The 17,042-nt window shown below is 51.9% G+C and overlaps 1 protein-coding gene across 11 annotated transcripts in view; it reads right to left on the reverse strand.

Moving 5' to 3' along the window:
• Window positions 1–17,042, reverse strand: part of smtnb (smoothelin b) — a 51,680-nt gene that overhangs the window by 8,844 nt on the left and 25,794 nt on the right. For 10 of the 11 annotated variants that reach the window (XM_060054823.1, XM_060054822.1, XM_060054820.1 and 7 more), the window contains 6 exons: window positions 13,318–13,922; window positions 11,740–11,797; window positions 10,265–10,798; window positions 8,142–8,215; window positions 387–626; window positions 160–235 (listed from right to left, as the gene is read on the reverse strand). In XM_060054823.1, the coding sequence (XP_059910806.1) occupies window positions 160–235; window positions 387–626; window positions 8,142–8,215; window positions 10,265–10,798; window positions 11,740–11,797; window positions 13,318–13,922 (1,587 nt within the window). The remainder of the gene's footprint in view (window positions 1–159; window positions 236–386; window positions 627–8,141; window positions 8,216–10,264; window positions 10,799–11,739; window positions 11,798–13,317; window positions 13,923–17,042) is intronic. The other variant, XM_060054821.1, reaches the window with a different exon arrangement.

Here is a 17,042-nt window from a genome sequence, read left to right on the forward strand (position 1 = left end):
TCCGTGCCTCGTGATGAGTCTCAAAATTGAGAGATATGGTTAACCTGAACAAGTATTCCTCGTTCAGGTTAACCATAGGGAGGGAGGGTGTAGGGATGAGTGTAGGGATGAGTATTCCTAGAGAGAGGGAAGGAGAGTGTAGGGATGAGTATTCCTTACCTCTCTTCCTCTTGCGGAGGTCCCGCATGGCGGCCCGGATCAGCCTCCTCTCCTCAAAGTCCTTAGACTCATCAAGCTGTTTACGAACGGACACACAAAGCAGAACCTTATCACCAGAGGCCGAGAGAGAACGCCGCAGGGCGCCATGTAGCGCAAAGACCGATAGCCTAGCGTCCCCAACGACAGCTTTGTTTGTTTTCCTGAAATCAGGGTTTAGTGGAACGTACCATCCTGTCGAGGAGCTCTTCATCCTCGATGGCAGCCAGCTGGCTCTCCGTCAGTTTTCCGGACTGTTCCGCAGGTTTGGTCTGAGCGCCGGTGGTGCCGGTGGTGCCGGTGGTGCCGGTGGTGCCGGTGGTGCCGGTGGTGCCGGAGCCGTTGGGGACGGCGGGGGCCCGGAAGGACCCGCAGACGGACGACCCCCCAGAGAAAAGCGGCTCCGCGGCCACGCCCGGCTCCGTCTCCATCTGCACACAAACACACCAACGTTCACACTGCAGCCTTCTGGCCATGAAAGGAAGCAAACGAGCGCCATGGAAGCAGTTCTGCTCCTGTTAAGTGCACCGTGACACTCAATGGCAAACTGCTCTACATTCTGAACCATTGCCAACACATGCTCTGTGTGTGTGTGTGTGTGTGTGTGTGTGTGTGTGTGTGTGTGTGTGTGTGTGTGTGTGTGTGTGTGTGTGTGTGTGTGTGTGTGTGTGTGTGTGTGTGTGTGTGTGTGTACACGTGTGTCTGTCTCTGTGTCTCCAAACTTTGAGTTCACACACAGTCAGTTCATTCAGTTCTCTTCCACACGAGGAGTATTTACAACATGATCTCAGGAAGGGCTTTGCGACGAGAAAGTCAAGGACAGGAGGAAAGGAAGCAGGGTTGCCTGGTGGATAGCGATCTACAGCTGTGTTTACAGAACCACTGGGGCTCTGTGACATTTAAGATGCAACATGAGCCACTAGTTAGCGTAGCTCTACGGACACGTCCTGGGGTTGAGCTGACTGAGAGTCAGCGGTAATGACCTTGTCACTCATTTCACTCAGGGACCGACAGAAAGACTCATAAACAGTAATTTGACCTTGATTTCTTTTGCAGCGTTGTATCGACATTGTCATCATGACTTCTGTCAATGGGTTAGGTAGGTAATGCATATTTCTTAAAACAACCCAAAAGTTTGAGATTCTTTGACATGAGACACCCGGACAGCGAGATGCTGTGATGCATATATAGGACCACTCAATTCCCTAAGATGTCAAAATAAATAATTATTTATCGAGCGCTGACAGGAGCAGAGAGCAGGCACTGGGACACGGCCCAGCAGGACTGGGACACGGCCCAGCAGGACTGGGACACGGCCCAGCAGGACTGGGACACGGCCCAGCAGGACTGGGACACGGCCCAGTGTCCCCAGAGTCACTCAGAGTGACTTCATGTAGCCGGCAGAGGGGCTATCTCAGCTGTACTAACTTATGTATGTCAAAACTATAGAGGGAAAGGCTCGTTTCCCTGGTAATGTCCACCACACAATAAGTCCACACAATAAAAGCACTGCTTCCAAAGAGAGAACAAGGTTTACAGCTAACACTTCAACATCACATTCTGTTGAAAACTCAATGGGATTTATGGCCTTTGTTGTAATGGAGACCTAGGTCTGAAAATAGCTCAGTCAGCTGACTCCCTCCCAGTCCCTCGCTCTATTGGCCTTCTCCGCTCAATCTCATGGAGTTCCCCAAGAACATTGTACCAGGGGGTTCGGACCCCTGGGAATGGGCTGGGTTGAGAAACACTGGAACAGTGCTTTTTAGGAAACAAAAACATCAATGAGAGAGAGTGTGTGGGTGGGTATGAGAGAGAGAGTGTGTGTGGGTATGAGAGAGAGTGTGTGTGTGGGTATGAGAGAGAGTGTTTGTGGGTTGAGAGAGTGTGTGTGGGGGGGGTGAGAGAGAGTGTGTGTGTGTGTGTGTGTGTGTGTGTGTGTGTGTGTGTGTGTGTGTGTGTGTGTGGTGAGAGAGTGTGTGTGTGGGGTGAGAGAGAGAGTGTGTGTGCGGGGTGAGAGAGACTGTGTGTTGGGTGAGAATGAGTGGCCAGCTGTCCTCCACAGTAAACTCCACAAATACACAACATCTGATCAACATACCTGCAGCATGCAGCACCATGTCCACAGACAACGTGAACATAAACCACCCACCTAGAAGGGATTTGTCAGGTATAACCTCGCTCAGTATAATGAGACGGTGGTTTTAATTGTTCAACAAAAGGAGATATGTCACTTTCACAGCCCTCTGACCGTGCATGGCCCGGGTTCTTCTACATTAGTACTGAGAGAGAGAGAGCTGTACCATGCCGCCGGGGCCAGGACTGCTTGCCCTCAGCGAAGGTTCAGAAGAGCAGAGAGGCGTTTCGAGACTGGGAGGATCAGGAGGTGTTGGAGCCTCTATCTGATGCTGGAGATCTTCGACAGGGTTCTGATAAGCAATGGCCTCCTCAGGTACCGTCTCTGAACTCTGAGCGGCGGGTCCGGGTGCCCGGTTCTGACCGGATGGAGAGTCCAGGTGGGCGCTGAAGGGGGTCTCCATGGTTCCCCTGGCTGGAGGGCAGTCGGGGGTCTGGCTGGATGAAGAGTCCAGGTGGGGGCTGTGTCTGGATGGAGAGTCCAGGTGGGGGCTGGAGGGGGTCTCCATGGTTCCACTGTCTGGAGGGTCCCCGGGGGAGACAGGGGTCTGACTGGATGGAGAGTCCAGGTGGGGGCTGGATGGTGGATCCGTTCCACTAGATGGAATGTCTTCGGGGGTAACCGGTACTGAATCATTAGAAGAAGTCTCCTCCGGCACAATGGAAGAAGAATCCTCAGGGTTAAACGGGGCAGTGGTCTCACGCTGAATGGGAGAACACAAGTCCTCCTGTCTTGGCCTCACATGCATTAAAGGTTCAGCTATTCCTGCCATCTTACACAGGTTCTCCACCTGTCTGACCAGCCTCTCCTGCTGAAGCCTCAGCCTCGAGTTCTCCTCCTGGAGGCCGGTCACGGCCCGGGCGAGGGGGGTCAGCTGGGCCAGGGCTCCCTCCAGACGGGCATCCAGGCGGCTTCCAAAGGCCTGCAGGTCAACGTGGAGCTCTGCAACTGCGCAGCGCAAAGTGTCCTCGAAATTCCCTTTCTTGCCTTCCGTTAGTTGCTCTTCCATCTGCTCCCGGGCCAGGAGGTCCCCGGTCCCCTCCCCCGGCCCGGACTCTGCACCCAGGCCGTCCCGACTCCCCAGGGGGTCTGAGGGAGGGAGGTCCAGGTCTATCCCAGGCATGGCCTCGCAAACCCTCACTGCAGCACCGCTCACACAAACACCAGCCGCTTCAGGCGTTGAAAGTGTTGAGAGTCTGGTGAAATGCAATGCTCAAAAGTGATGTTTGGACTCTTGGTAAAGAGCAAACAATAGTGAAGTCCTGTGCTTCACTGAGACTTCTTTCTGTCTGCCCCGTTTTTTTTTAGCAGCTCTCCTGACCACTGCTTTGTACCCTTCAACTAATCTCCTCTCTTTATCAGCCTTCCCCCCGCAGCCAGCCAATGACCATGCACAGAATTCCATCTCCATGGCAGCAGGGCTCCAAGCCAACCTCCCCCCCCCGCTTGCGTTTTTCCTCAGGTGCTATAGATATATCTATTTGTCACTTGCCCAGCCACTTTTGCACTAAACAAGGCAGCCCTTGGGGGGAGGGGAGGCAACAGTTAAGAATCTACAAGCAACAGTTAAGTATTTACAAGCAATAGTTAAGAATGTCCCCCTCCCTCGAACATTTCATTTCATTTTTATTCAGGGCTCTTGTCCTTCACACCTCCATTGTAGAGGTGGGCCTTCACCGGATTAAACTGGAAATGTTACATTGGAGGACAATGTGGAGCAGCAGCAAACGTTCCGCCCTGAACCACTCCGAGGTGGAAGCTATTTAGACAACGTGTGACCGACCAGCTGTTAATGGAGCTGGGCCACAGAGTTCACCTCCGTGGAAAGGTCTCTAAATGGGTCCTTCTGAACATCAGATCGAAGCTATGAGGACCATCTGAGGAGGGAGAAGGTGGTGAAAGCTAAGATGCATCTGAGAAGAGCAGCAGAACAGACGTCTTCATCATCAAGCGCGGGTCATTCTGGAACGAGCTGGCTGAGTGGAACGCAGCCGGCCGTAATCGGGACATATCTCACAGACTGCATGGAGGCCTCTTACATTCCCATGACCTGATGATTTCAGATTTATGCTTCAAAATAATGTACTTCAACAATATCCCTCCATGAATTCAGTCAAACAGATAAATCTTTTTCTTTCATATAACTCCACAGGGTCAGGGTTAGTTTCTCTGAATCCATGGGATCCGAGCGGGGAACGGACCAATAGCAGAGCAGGTCAGAGCCCAGGCAGGGCACGACTCTAGTCTCCCGCACATCAAAGCTAAGTGCTACGGGACATGGACGCCTCTGAGAAATAAAAGGGTGAGGACCAGATATTATACACAAAGCCCACCCTGTTCCATTAATGCCCTCATGAGTTGCTCCTCATCACCACATTGGTGGTATTAACAAGGAGGTTGTGAAGTTAGTGTGATGTTGTTAGGATCCATCAAACAAAGTGCAGGGATTTACAAGTGCATTCTAAAAGGCCCCTGTGAAAACTACGAGGTGTCAGAGACGGCGGCAGAGGGAGAGTCCTGATTGGCTTCACCCACCAGGACACAAAGTATTAATAAAAAATGGCTTTAATTTTGTACAGGATAACTTCTGGATTCCAGTAATGCCAAAAAAACAGAAAAAATAACCCCCCTCCTAACTATTAGATCTGCACAGCATAGAATTACTCAAACAAAGAATCCACGTGGCCCTTTCAGCTCCGTGCCAACACCGCCGTGGTGTGTGTTGTGTAGCGTGTGTTGTGTAACGTGTGTTGTGTAGCGTGCGTTGTGTAATGGCCCTACACTAACTCAGTGCATTGCACAGGTCGAGCAGCGGACCCAGATTAAAGAGTGGAGAGAGAGAGAGAGAGAGAGGGAGGCCCACTGCTCTGTCCTCTATGTCGGCGTTGAGCCAGGGCCTAATTAGTATTCATATTCATATTGGAGGATCGGTGGGTTCACACCATCCACCTGAATGAACCTCTGACATGAGCAGAACATCTGGGTGGGGCCCTCACACACCTCACATGCCCATCGTCAGACTGCATGCTGTTTTTTACCGTTAATGTAATCTATTCCAGGCGTTTTGTTCACCACCTCGTCCTCGCTGGGTGTTCCTCTGCCCACCAATAGCAGAGCATGTAGACGTCGCTATTAAGAAGATGCTGATGAGCGCTTTAGAGACCAATAAAGATAAAATTGGGGACCACCCAACCAGATCTGAGAAACAGCAGACCCGTACCTTGTTATAAAACCAACAGCAGAATCAACTCATCCTGTAAAAATGTTTATTGACTCATATTCTTCTTTTTCTTACCTAACCAATTCTGTTTAAAATGCTGACGCTCTCTTTGAAGTCGTTCTGCACGGAGCAGCTGCAGGTTCAAGCAGGTTCACTCAGACAATACTGTACAGGGAACAGGCCCATATTTAGAGTGGAACAGGAAGGCGTAAAGAATAGCCGTTAACCCCAAAGGGTTTGTTACATCTAACAACAAAGTAAGCAGCGCGTCTACAGAAACGTGGATCAGCCCACTTTACCAGCAGAGAGGAATCACAACAACAAGAATGCGATAAAACCATCAACCAAACACAAGTTGGTGCCAAACCTTCGGATGCTGATTCCTATTCAAACCCCCAACGATGTCAGGCCGGTCAGAGGCAGACGAGACATTCCATGTGGCGTTGTTACCTGTGTGCAGTTCACCTCTCGCGCCTCGAAGGCAGTCATGAACCACTCCTCCTCCTCCTCCTCCCCTTCTCCTTCTCTCTCCTGCTGCCGAATGCCGGCCTGCAGTCTGCAGAGCCTCTATCTGCGCCTCCATCGGCCCACTGCTGTTTGTGTATACGCGTGTACGGACCCCCGGACATGACCAAATCTGTCTCTCCACACCTCACCCCCCAGGCCCCTCATGGGCCTCATTACCCGATCTTACACCCAGATAAGGGCTGTGTGGGGGGGCTTAACACAAGGCTTAAAGAAGAAGGACTTCAGGGGATAGGAGGAGACCCCCACCAGACCCGGGAGGCTGAGGGAGAAGATCGCTGCTACTCTACTTCAGACAGCGGAGGGAGGGAGAGAGGGGGGGGGGGGGGGAAGAGGAAGAGAAAAAGAGAAAAAAAGAGAGAGAGAGAGAGAGAGAGAGAGAGAGAGAGAGAGAGAGAGAGAGAGAGAGAGAGAGAGAGAGAGAGAGAGAGAGAGAGAGAGAGAGAGAGAGAGAGAGAGAGAGAGAGAGAGACACAGACCAAGAGTGAGAGACAGCGACAGAGAGAGGGCCAGAGACCAGGACATGGCTCCCCCCACTGCCACTGTCCACTGGAGTTTCCGAAGGGACAGGTTTTAATGTGTAGGTGAACCCCAGTCTCAGCTTGAATTCCAAAACTATGAGATTTTAAAGAAAAGGGCTCGGAGTTCTAGGAAGGAGGGTGGCGTGTTGTCCCTGGTTACGACCCACGGCAGCCTTCTGGCAAAAAGTAGTGTAGTGTCGTTGTGTTTGAGCGTTAAAATTAGGGATGCTGTGTATGAAAAGAGCCACACACTGTGGCACTATGCTACAAGTATCGAGATAGAAGCTTCACTCTCTCTGGTACGCTGCATCCAGACAGACCGGTATGAGACAGAGCTCCACACATCCAAGACCAATGGAGGAGTTCAAACACTCGCTGACATACCGGACAGGTGTGTCTCTGGGAGCTCCTCAGAGATAGGGGCTCGCAAGGGGAGGGGTCCTCACAAGAGAGAGCGGAGAATGCCCACTGCACCTCCCTCTGTCTCCCCCTCTCCCCTCTCTCTCTCCTCATACCCTACATGGACAGATGTGACCGACTGCCCACTCTGTTTAATAAACACTGTTCCCTGTCTCCAACTCCCCATGTCCTCAGACCAGCTCCTCTTTGGTCCTTTCCTCATTAACTCTGCTGGGCGCTTGAAATCTGGGATCTTTATTGGCAATGGTCTATGTGACAATGTCAAATCGCACCAGTTGAGGGGAATGGAGCATGGAAGGCCAACGCATCCGGGTGGGACCGTCCTGAATCAATAAAGTTGGATTCTATAGACATAGAAGAGGTTAAAGTTAATGAAATGAATATCCGTGCAGATATCGGTCATGTTTCCTCAACCTCCCTCGGGCACGGCACGCGCCAAGGTAAAGCGATAAATACACTTCACAACGACAAATAAGGATGAACGTCCACTCTGCATAGTATCTCTGTTTATTTTAAACTTGTGTTATAACTTAGAGGCCAGCTGATCCGCCACACACCGCCTGCCAAAAGAGGCATTGCTGTCCGTGGCCCAGGACTCCATTAATCACACGGACTGTGTGCATGATATAATGTGCGGGAGGGGATTTCAGGCCTGGAAACTTGCTCCGGTGCACAGCGAGTCACACTGGGGTTTCGCAGGCTACAGTCCCTGACACGGCACCCAATCAGTAACCCACACCCCGGCCAGAACCTGTAGATGCCAACAGGGTGCAGACAGAACCTTGGAGCACTTGGAGCACCAGGGAAAGAGCAACAGAGCCTCAATAAACAGACATGTTTTTACCCGATGCTGCGATTGCAATTATTTGTCACAATTAATAGATTATCGAATCAGTTTGCCAACCTAGTATGTGACATGACATATATAGCGGAAGTCTGAAATCAGATGCATTTATGAATGTATATGCTTATATTTCTAATACATTAATTGCAATCTTCACAATAAGCCACATTTCTGATTTATATGCCATTCATTGTGCAGCCCAAACATTGGTGGACAGACACACACATACACACACACGCACGCACGCACTAACACACACACACACACACCCTCTCCCCGTACCTTGAAGGAGGAGGCAGAGGTCAGGCTGGAGGAAGACATCTTGAAGGGCGTGGCTCTCAGGCCCAGCGTCAGCTCTGTTGGAAGAGGGAGAAAACATCTTCGTAAGCAGCAGCATGATAATAAAGTTTATATTCAATAGGAATTAAATTACTTAAAAAGGTCAACATTCTAGACGGCCAAAGTATTCCCCTATGTTAATGTACTCGGCTATATAAAGGAGTACTTTGTGTAAAGAATAAATACCATAAAACACGCAGATGTACGTCTAAAAGATGATAACAGCAGTTATTAAATATTGACTAACTGTTTGGTGCTGCCTTTACGGCCGCCCAACTGGAATGAGCACATCTTTAATGCACATTCACGTTGTATGTTTCTATGTTGACTTCTAACTTAAACACAGAAGCAGAGCCGTCACGGGTTAATGTACACTGCCTGTACAATGTTAAGAGGGGAGAAGCAGTGACGAATAGCAGAAAGTGGTGAAAACTCTAACACAGGAGAGGAGCACCCAGCAGCGTTGGAGCGGGGGGGCAATATGTCACTAATGTAAGCGCAGCGTGTCATAAACAACATGGCTTTGGAAATATGGATGACGCCACCTTTAACACAAACACCACGTCCTGAGCACTTCAACTGGGAGTGTGTGTGCAATGTGCATCGGCGCACACACTTTTTTAGATGACCTGCCCCTTCTCTCACTTGCGCACGCACACACGCACGCACGCACGTGCACGCACGCACGCACATGCGCACGCACGAGCACGCACACACACACACACGCACAGGGGCCTTGTTTGTTCCTGAAGCTCCAGCCGTGAGGAGACTACTCCAGAAGGAGCGGGCGACATGAGTGCGGGTGGGGCTGGAATGTAAACACGCAGGCCGCGGGACGGGGTCTGCCCCTCAGGGTCCCTGTCCTCTCAACGCTTCTTGAGGTGTGCGTTCATTAGGCAGGTCCTGCTTACGGGACGCATACAGCTGATATGAGCTTCTTATCATCCACAAGACAAAACGGGGGACTTCCTCACGGAATGGAACGATGTCCATAAAGCAGCACCATGGATACAGTGGTGCCTCCATGCTCTAAAGCAGGAGGAGGACTTAAACAGAACTCTGCATCCTTAGGGAGGGAGTGTTGGGGCTCAGGAGACCAGCGTGTCTCAGGTCTGAGGGCTGAGTAAACAGTGATCCTGATTGTGGAGCCCAAGACTCTGTGTTTCTGCAGATCTTTCCTGCAGCTGCTGCAGCGGTCTCATGTTTATCATGATAAACAACATCGTTTCCTAAACAACACTATTTGGTTTCGTGTACATTCTTTCATACTAACTCCACTGGTTGTTTATTATCAGCGGTGAATTTGATATCCGTGATGGACCTATAAGGAGTGTGTGTGTGTGTGTGTGTGTGTGTGTGTGTGGGTGAGAAAACAAAAAAGCTATTTACTGCCCAACAAGTCAAGTCTATTGTCAATTCAAGTAGTCCAGTAGCCACAGAAGGACGCCAACTAAACAACAGAGACAACCACCAATTGTTCCGCTTCTGTTCCCTACAAACAGTCGTGCATTCTCCACCGCGGCTAGCCTGCCCCCTCCCCCATCCTCCTCTCCCCTCCTGCCCCCTCAGCTGAACGCTTACCGCTCGCTGGCTCCTCATCACATCTACACTAGCCTCTGTTCCTACACACAGCGCCTCGATGATCTGGGCCTGACCTGGGTCTAACCTGGGCCTGACCTGGGCCTGACCTGGGTCGGATCCCCTCGTCCTCGCTCTTGTTTTGAAGGACTTCATAGTCTCCGCCGTCTCCCACGGCAACCGGGATTCCGGTGTGAAGAGGGGTTTCGGCGAGGGCCGGTGGAGTGACAAGCCGTGCGTGTGACGGATCAGATCGCAGCGTCCCACCGCATGGGCTGGACCGCTCCACAGGCTCAGGGAGTGGGGATCCAAAGCTACAGATCGGATCCACTGGGAACGCCCCGTGAAGATCTGGATGCCTTGACTAAGCTCCAAACCAACTCTTACTGCTGCTAGTTAACGGGTAGACCGACCCTAACCGAGGTAACTAACTAACCCTAACCCCACCCGATACATCAGACAGAACTAGCGGACCCGGGGGGCTGTACCTGCTCTCTGGCCGGCGGCGGTGGTGATGCGTGGAGCCATGTGGGTGACGGGCAGCGTGGAGCCTCTGGACGCGGGCGTGGAGGAGGAGGAGGAGGAGGCGCTGGTGGAGCGCCCGTCCTTGATCTCGATGGTCAGGAAGGTCTTCATGTCGGCCTCTGCGTCTCCCGGGAGGTTCTGGAGTCCCGCCGGCGGGCCGCTCTCCTCCTGAGAGTCCCCGGGGGCGGAGCTCCTGGCCCCGCCCCCCGAGCTCTGCCATTGGCCGGTCGAGGGCTGGAGTGTTCCGGCCGCACCCCCGGGGGGGAGGGCGGTATCGGAGGCCGAGGCCGAGCGGTCTCCCGGGGCGACGAGGGATGCTCCGTACAGCGAGGCGGGCCTGGGGGGGTTCCTCTGGCGGAGGGGGCCGCCGTTCTCCAGAGAGGTCTTCTTCAGTGGGGGGTCGCTGGTCCTGGGCTCACAGAACTTACGCATCCGGTCGCGGACGGAGCTGGTCCGGATGAACGAGACCGGGGAGAACGGTTTGGCCTGATCTGATCCTGAGCACGATAGACAACATGAACACATGAAACAACAATGGGCTCCTGAAGAGGAGACAACACACAACATGAACACATGTTGTAATGAACACATGAAACAACAGAGCGTCTTTTTATTGAGTAGCAGTTATCCAAAAGACTTGGGTTTGGATCATCTCTTTGTCAGTTGTGTCTCCTCATCACCTTGTATTAATGAGCTAGGCTCCTCCCTTCAACAAGTTGTTTAATGATTTAATCAATGTTCATTAAGTCGGTAAAGGATTCCATTCAACAACTTAATGAAGAACCACTTTCTTCTGCTCTGTTCCACCTCGTTCTTTTGGAATCTGATCCATTTCTATACTTGGAGAACTCCATGCTGCCGTGATTCCTTCTGTTCTGTACACTCTATCAGACTCATCCTCTGGTGTTTGTGTGGAAAAGTTAATGTTATGACTTGTAAAAAGAGACAAACGACATAAAGAGTACATGTGCTGGAAACCCATTATTTATCAGACTCTGGGATTCCAGCTGCTGTCCTTTTAAGGGAAGCTGTCCGTGCTTATTGGAGGAATTGTGTGTAAACGTGTAGCGATAGCAGCGAAACAACCACTAAACTGAGATTGGGTTCGAAAAACTTTGCATTTGCGTAATTTACACGCAGAACTGGGATTGTACCAAATCATTATTTTTCTCATAATAATAATAATAATAATAATATTCTATTAAATAATAGCAATCATATTGTTCTGGAGGATTTTCTAAGGATCTGAATATACGTAGATAACACAATGCTGTGAGCGAAAGACTTTGACTCTCCCAACAGAGAGTTGAGACGTAGTCCACAAAGGGAACTAGGGGAGGACTGGTTCATGAAAAACTATGTTATCACAGTCCACTGGGCTGCCCCCCCGTCCCCTCTGATGTCAGCCCAGTGGCCAGGCAGCTATTTCTGGACTCACCAGTATCCTTCGCTCTGCCCTGTGGAGCCCGGGGTGGATCCCGGGGGCTCACCGCTGCCTGAGACGGAGACAGACACGATGCAGGTTAACACAACCAGATGACAGAACAAGCTTGGCTGAGATCATGTGTGTGAGAGTGTGGTTCATTGGTGCGCGCACGCACGCACGCACGCACGCACGCACGCACGGATGTGTAATTGTGTAGCCCTGGGGTTAGCAGCGCAGTGTGTCTGGTCTATTTCTGGTGAAGAGCGAGCGATGGGCCCCAGAGTGTTTAGATTACTCCCGGGACAACGAGAATCAGCCAGGGAACCTCATCTTCAGGGAACAATGAGGAAACGGCCCGCTATGGTCCTCTGTGTTTGTTGGGGAAACCGAGTGAATTCGGGTCATGTAAGGGACAGAATACCGTTCTCATGTTTTCGTTTCTGCTCTCTCACGTCGGCTGGACATCTGTGTCAGACCTTTGTACCGTCAGCCAGAGGTAGAATCAAGTCTCCATTTCAATACGGCCTCTCTACGGATATTCACTCTCAACTCTCTGACCGGCTCCGTTTCTCTACGCTGTAGAGCCTGAGAGGTCTAAAGTCAGGCCTCAGAACCTGATGCTCAGAGCAGCTGAACCCATCAGGGGCCGACCAATGCACCAGCGTAGCTTCCACGGCTGCTCTGGCTTCTGTTGGGCTGGAGACACACCAGAGGGGCTGGGGACAGACCTGGAGACAGACCACGACCGAGACCATTGCTCTCTGACATCAGCCCCCCCCCCCCCCCCCCCCCCTTCAGATGGCTCACAGAGCTCTGAGGGGAAGCAGAACCGGTCCCACACACACACACACACACACACACACACACACACACACACACACACCTCTCTCGTTTTGTTTGCGTTGCCGGGTAACGGAGACAAACAGGCCGGTGTGCGGCCCCACATTCAGGTGTTTACACATGCCCCCTGTCACTGAGGCACGGCCGTTAGTCTCACATGAGGAAGGACAAATATGTATTTGAAGAGAGCCAGTAGACACACACACACACACACACACACACACACACACACACACACACACACACACACACACACACACACACACACACACACACACACACACACACACACACACACACACACACACACACACACACACACACACACACACACACACACACACCCAGCTGAAGAGGCCCAACACTCCCCTCTAGTGGTGAGGGCATGGAGTGTTTGTGTGAAACAGTAAATAATTGGTCTACCGCAACGCGGATTGGGGGTTCTGTGTGTACATGGGTTCTAATCCCTTCCATTGGTTCTGTGTGGACCTGGATTCTAATCCAGACCCCTGGTTCTGTCTGGACATGGGTTCTAATCCCGGCCCCTGGATCTATGTGGACATGGGTTCTAATCCCGGCCCCCGGTTCTATGTGGACATGGGTTCTAATCCCGGCCCCCCGTTCTGTGTGTGCAGACTCTGCATGGTGTTCATGGAGTATCTCTGGGTATTCTTCAGGAGCCCTAACGGTCGCCTTGGGTGTGAACGATGGTGAGTATGTGGAAGGGAGTAAGAAGCGGGTCGTCTGTACCTCCTGCCGGGGGACTTCAGTCTGTCCAGCTGCACTGCCGTTCAGAAGGCCGTGTTTGGAGCTGGGGTCTGGCTTGGCCAGAGCGGCCCCGTCCGGCTGCTCCTGGTCAGGGGTGTCAGAGGGGCAGGGCTGGGGGCGGCCGTCGTCGGTCTCTGAGTCCACGCTGGAAGGAGAGCTGCTCATGGGCCGCTCCGCCTCCGCCTCCGCCTCCGCCTCCGCCTCCCTCCCTTCAGACAGCGGCCCTGAGTCCACGCGTTTCCTTGACAACAGGCCGCCGCTGTCCCCCGAGCTGCCGGTGCCGGAGCTGGGCCGGGGCCCCCCGCTGGATCCGGAGGAGCACGAGTCCGTCCGCGGCCGGTCCCCGGAGCTCCTCTCTGAGGCCTGGCTCTGATCCGAGGCCCCGGAGTCGGCTCGGGGCCGGGCTGCGGGGGGCTCGGCCGGGCTCCGCTCCGGGGGGCCGGGGTCCGGGAGGGGGGACGTGGAGTGGCCCTGCAGGTCGGTCAGGGCCAGCTCTGGTTCTGGGGCTGCAGACTCCAGATGGGTCGGTCCCAAGCCCATCTCCTGGACCAGGGGGTCTAGGACCAGCACCATGCCTGCTTTAGGAGCTGTGTGAAAGGAGAACAGTAACACAATGTTCAGCCAATAGGAACGGTTGATTTTCATCACAATAAAACACACACGACGATAGTAACGCAGTGCTTCTGAACCATGAACTCAGGGATAATCAGGAGGAGAATCAACAGACAGAACCCGGCGAGCAGCGATCTTATCGGCGTAAAGAGGCGGCGCTGAGGCTTCTGGGGGAAATGAACCCCTTCCTGAAGACCCTGGAGGACGGCTCTGGGACTCCCCGTAACGCGGGATCAAAGAGGAGCCTGGGGGGCGGGAGGGGTGGGATAGGAGGGAGGCATTTCCTCCCCTTCCTCCCCAGCTCCTGTGAGGGAGGGCACGCTGGTGGAGGGAAGTTCTTAAAAAAGGACCGAAACGAAGGTTTGATGGTGGAGCTGGAGGAGTTAAGGGCTCGAAGAGGAAGTGCAGGAGGAAGCGGGGGTGAAATGGAGCACAGGACAAGTGCTTCCTCCCTCCCTCCCTCCCTCCCTCCCTCCCTCCCTCCTTCCCTGCCACCGCCTTTACATGATTGGATTCCTCCTCCAGTATACCAGAGTAAACCACCGCTCACCACCGTTCACCACCGGGTACCAGTTTAAAATGTTTAACATGTAGTTCAACATGCAGTTCAACATGCGGTTTAACATGCAGTTTAACATGCAAACGGCCAGTTTCTGAGGTGTTTCCAACCATCTCAACCACTCGTTCAGGTCGCCCCCCACTGAGGCGGAACAGCGCACAAAGAGACGCCTACTAATTAGTTTACAATTGCTTCTGAAACTTGAATGCCAAGTGTAGATCTCATTACACAACGATAACATTATTATGCAAAGATGAAAACATGATCCTGACACTTTGTGTTGATTTTTATCCCAGGTAATGAGATAAGGCTATATTTAACTCTGTGTTCCAATTATGGGAACCAATGATGGCTGAGCTTGGCTATGGGCCCATGATGGCTGAGCTGGGAACAGCCCCGCAGTGCCATTAGCACTGCAGCACAGCGCTGTGGCGTCAGAGTCGTGTCAGAGCAAGTTCAGGGGGAAACCGACGCCGTCATTATTGGATAATGAGAGACTTGTTTTTGGAGCTCTAGGCTTACATCAACGCACCGTGTACCACGCTGCCACTTATTGTTTAGAGGACGCTGAGAGAGTCTCTTAAAGAGCGGAGCAGTTCAAAGCCGAGAACAAGATTAGTGCCCAGAGCCTGGGCGCACATTCCACACACACACACACACACACACACACACACACACACACACACACACACACACACACACACACACACACGAAACAGGCAGGACACATCTCCCCCTCTAGACCCCAGCCCGGGAATAACGAGACGAGACCACTTGTCAAGGGGACTTTTGGTTTAGGACTTAAGATGCAAGAGGGTTGGTGATATTATTAGTGATTGTGATATTATAAGATAGGATATTGCGATTGTGATTATTCATCGTGATTAGCATTATCAATGATCAGTTAGTGTTCTGTGGCGTCTTTTGGGTGCAAAGAAGTTTTATAAAGTATTTGCAGAGTAACGGTTTGTAATTTGACGTACAAAACTTTTTTCTTAAACTGAATAAGTTAATTGTGACCTTTCATGACTAGCTGATTACATCAAAGATTAGTTAAAGATCATTTTAATTGAGCAGCCCTTACTTGGGGCTCAGCTAGTAAGGGCATGGAGGGGGTGGGGGGGTTCTTTCAGGCAGAAAGAAGAAGCAGAAGTTGGAATGGCCCTGTGGTAGAGGCCCTCGCAGGCCAGCTCCAGATCTTCTAAGTTTAACCGGGATTGTGGACCACTTTACCTCTGCTGGAACGTCAAACACTCAACACGCATCAACCACAGCCTGCAGCCGCGCCCAGTCCTCCCTGAGCTCCGACTTCCTGTGTCATTGTGTCCTGGCGTCCATTTCTCGAGGCTCTTACCCAAAACATCTCAGGCTCTCCTAAGGTGGCCCTCCTGCGGCCCCGGCGTGACCCCTGGACCAAATTGTAAGGAATGGATCGGGGAATGTTTTGTGAGCTGCCCACATCCAACCTCTTCAGGACTGTTCTGCTGCTCTCTATAGCGAGGGGAACGTGAGCGCGCTGACCCTCAGCTCCCTGTAGCTACATCTAACCCTTCTAGTCTGTGGGCAGGAGAAACCAGAACCAAGGCCAGACCAGACCGGACCGGACCACACAGCATGATTGATGCGCGTCAACCTCAAGCTACGTTCTGGTCCAGCCGTTTCAGAGTCAAATTGAAGGGAAGAAAGAAGATATGGACTCACTTGACCTTCAGGTGAACACAGATTTTAGAAGACGTAGTAGTAGTCGAACTAGTAGAAGTAGTATTTGGAGGTTGAATAAATATTAAGGGGCAGTAACGTTCATTAGACGGATCCCGAGCACATTTACACATTCCATAAATGTCGAAATTTTATGTTTGTCATTATTAGATTTTTCCAATTAGAATCGAATTTGAACAGTTTGAGGTTTGAACTAAACCTGCCAGCAGTCTGCAGCTGGACATTCCTGGGACGCCCCGTCTTTATTTTAAGCAGAAGAAGAAACCAGCACGTAACTATTTGAACTTTTTGTGTGGAACAGGGAAAAGGGGGAAACAAAAAGATGTATGATGAGGTGTTTGTGGTGCGTTGCACTGGCAAAAGAACATGTAATCAGACAAACATTCACACAAAAGGACTTCACCCAAAATGTTTTTCACCATACTTGGTCATAAAAATGTGTTTAAAACAGGATAAAAGTGCTACAGATACTCCTGGGAGCGATTCATTCTGTTACTCGGTCCTGAAATAAACCTTGGAGTAGAACAACAATGGAGGGCCTTCTGCAGCGGTCTGACTGTTGACGCAGGAGCAGCTCCATCAGCGGGCCCCCAGTCTGCTGCTGAGGTAAGAGTGAACCCCCAGAGCACATCAACAGGCCCCCGTTCCCCTGCTGAGGTACCTGTGACCCCCAGAGCCCATCAACAGGCCCCCGTTCCTCTGCTGAGGTAAGAGTGAACCCCCTAGAGCTCTCGGTGATCCTCAACAGGGTCAGACCTGTTTACCTGGGCCTGAACAAACAGCGCCTTAAGAGTCCTGCGGCTGCCGTTTAAAACAC

This window comes from Gadus macrocephalus, chromosome 6, assembly GCF_031168955.1.
Source record: "Gadus macrocephalus chromosome 6, ASM3116895v1".
Classification (NCBI taxonomy): Eukaryota; Metazoa; Chordata; class Actinopteri; order Gadiformes; family Gadidae; genus Gadus; species Gadus macrocephalus.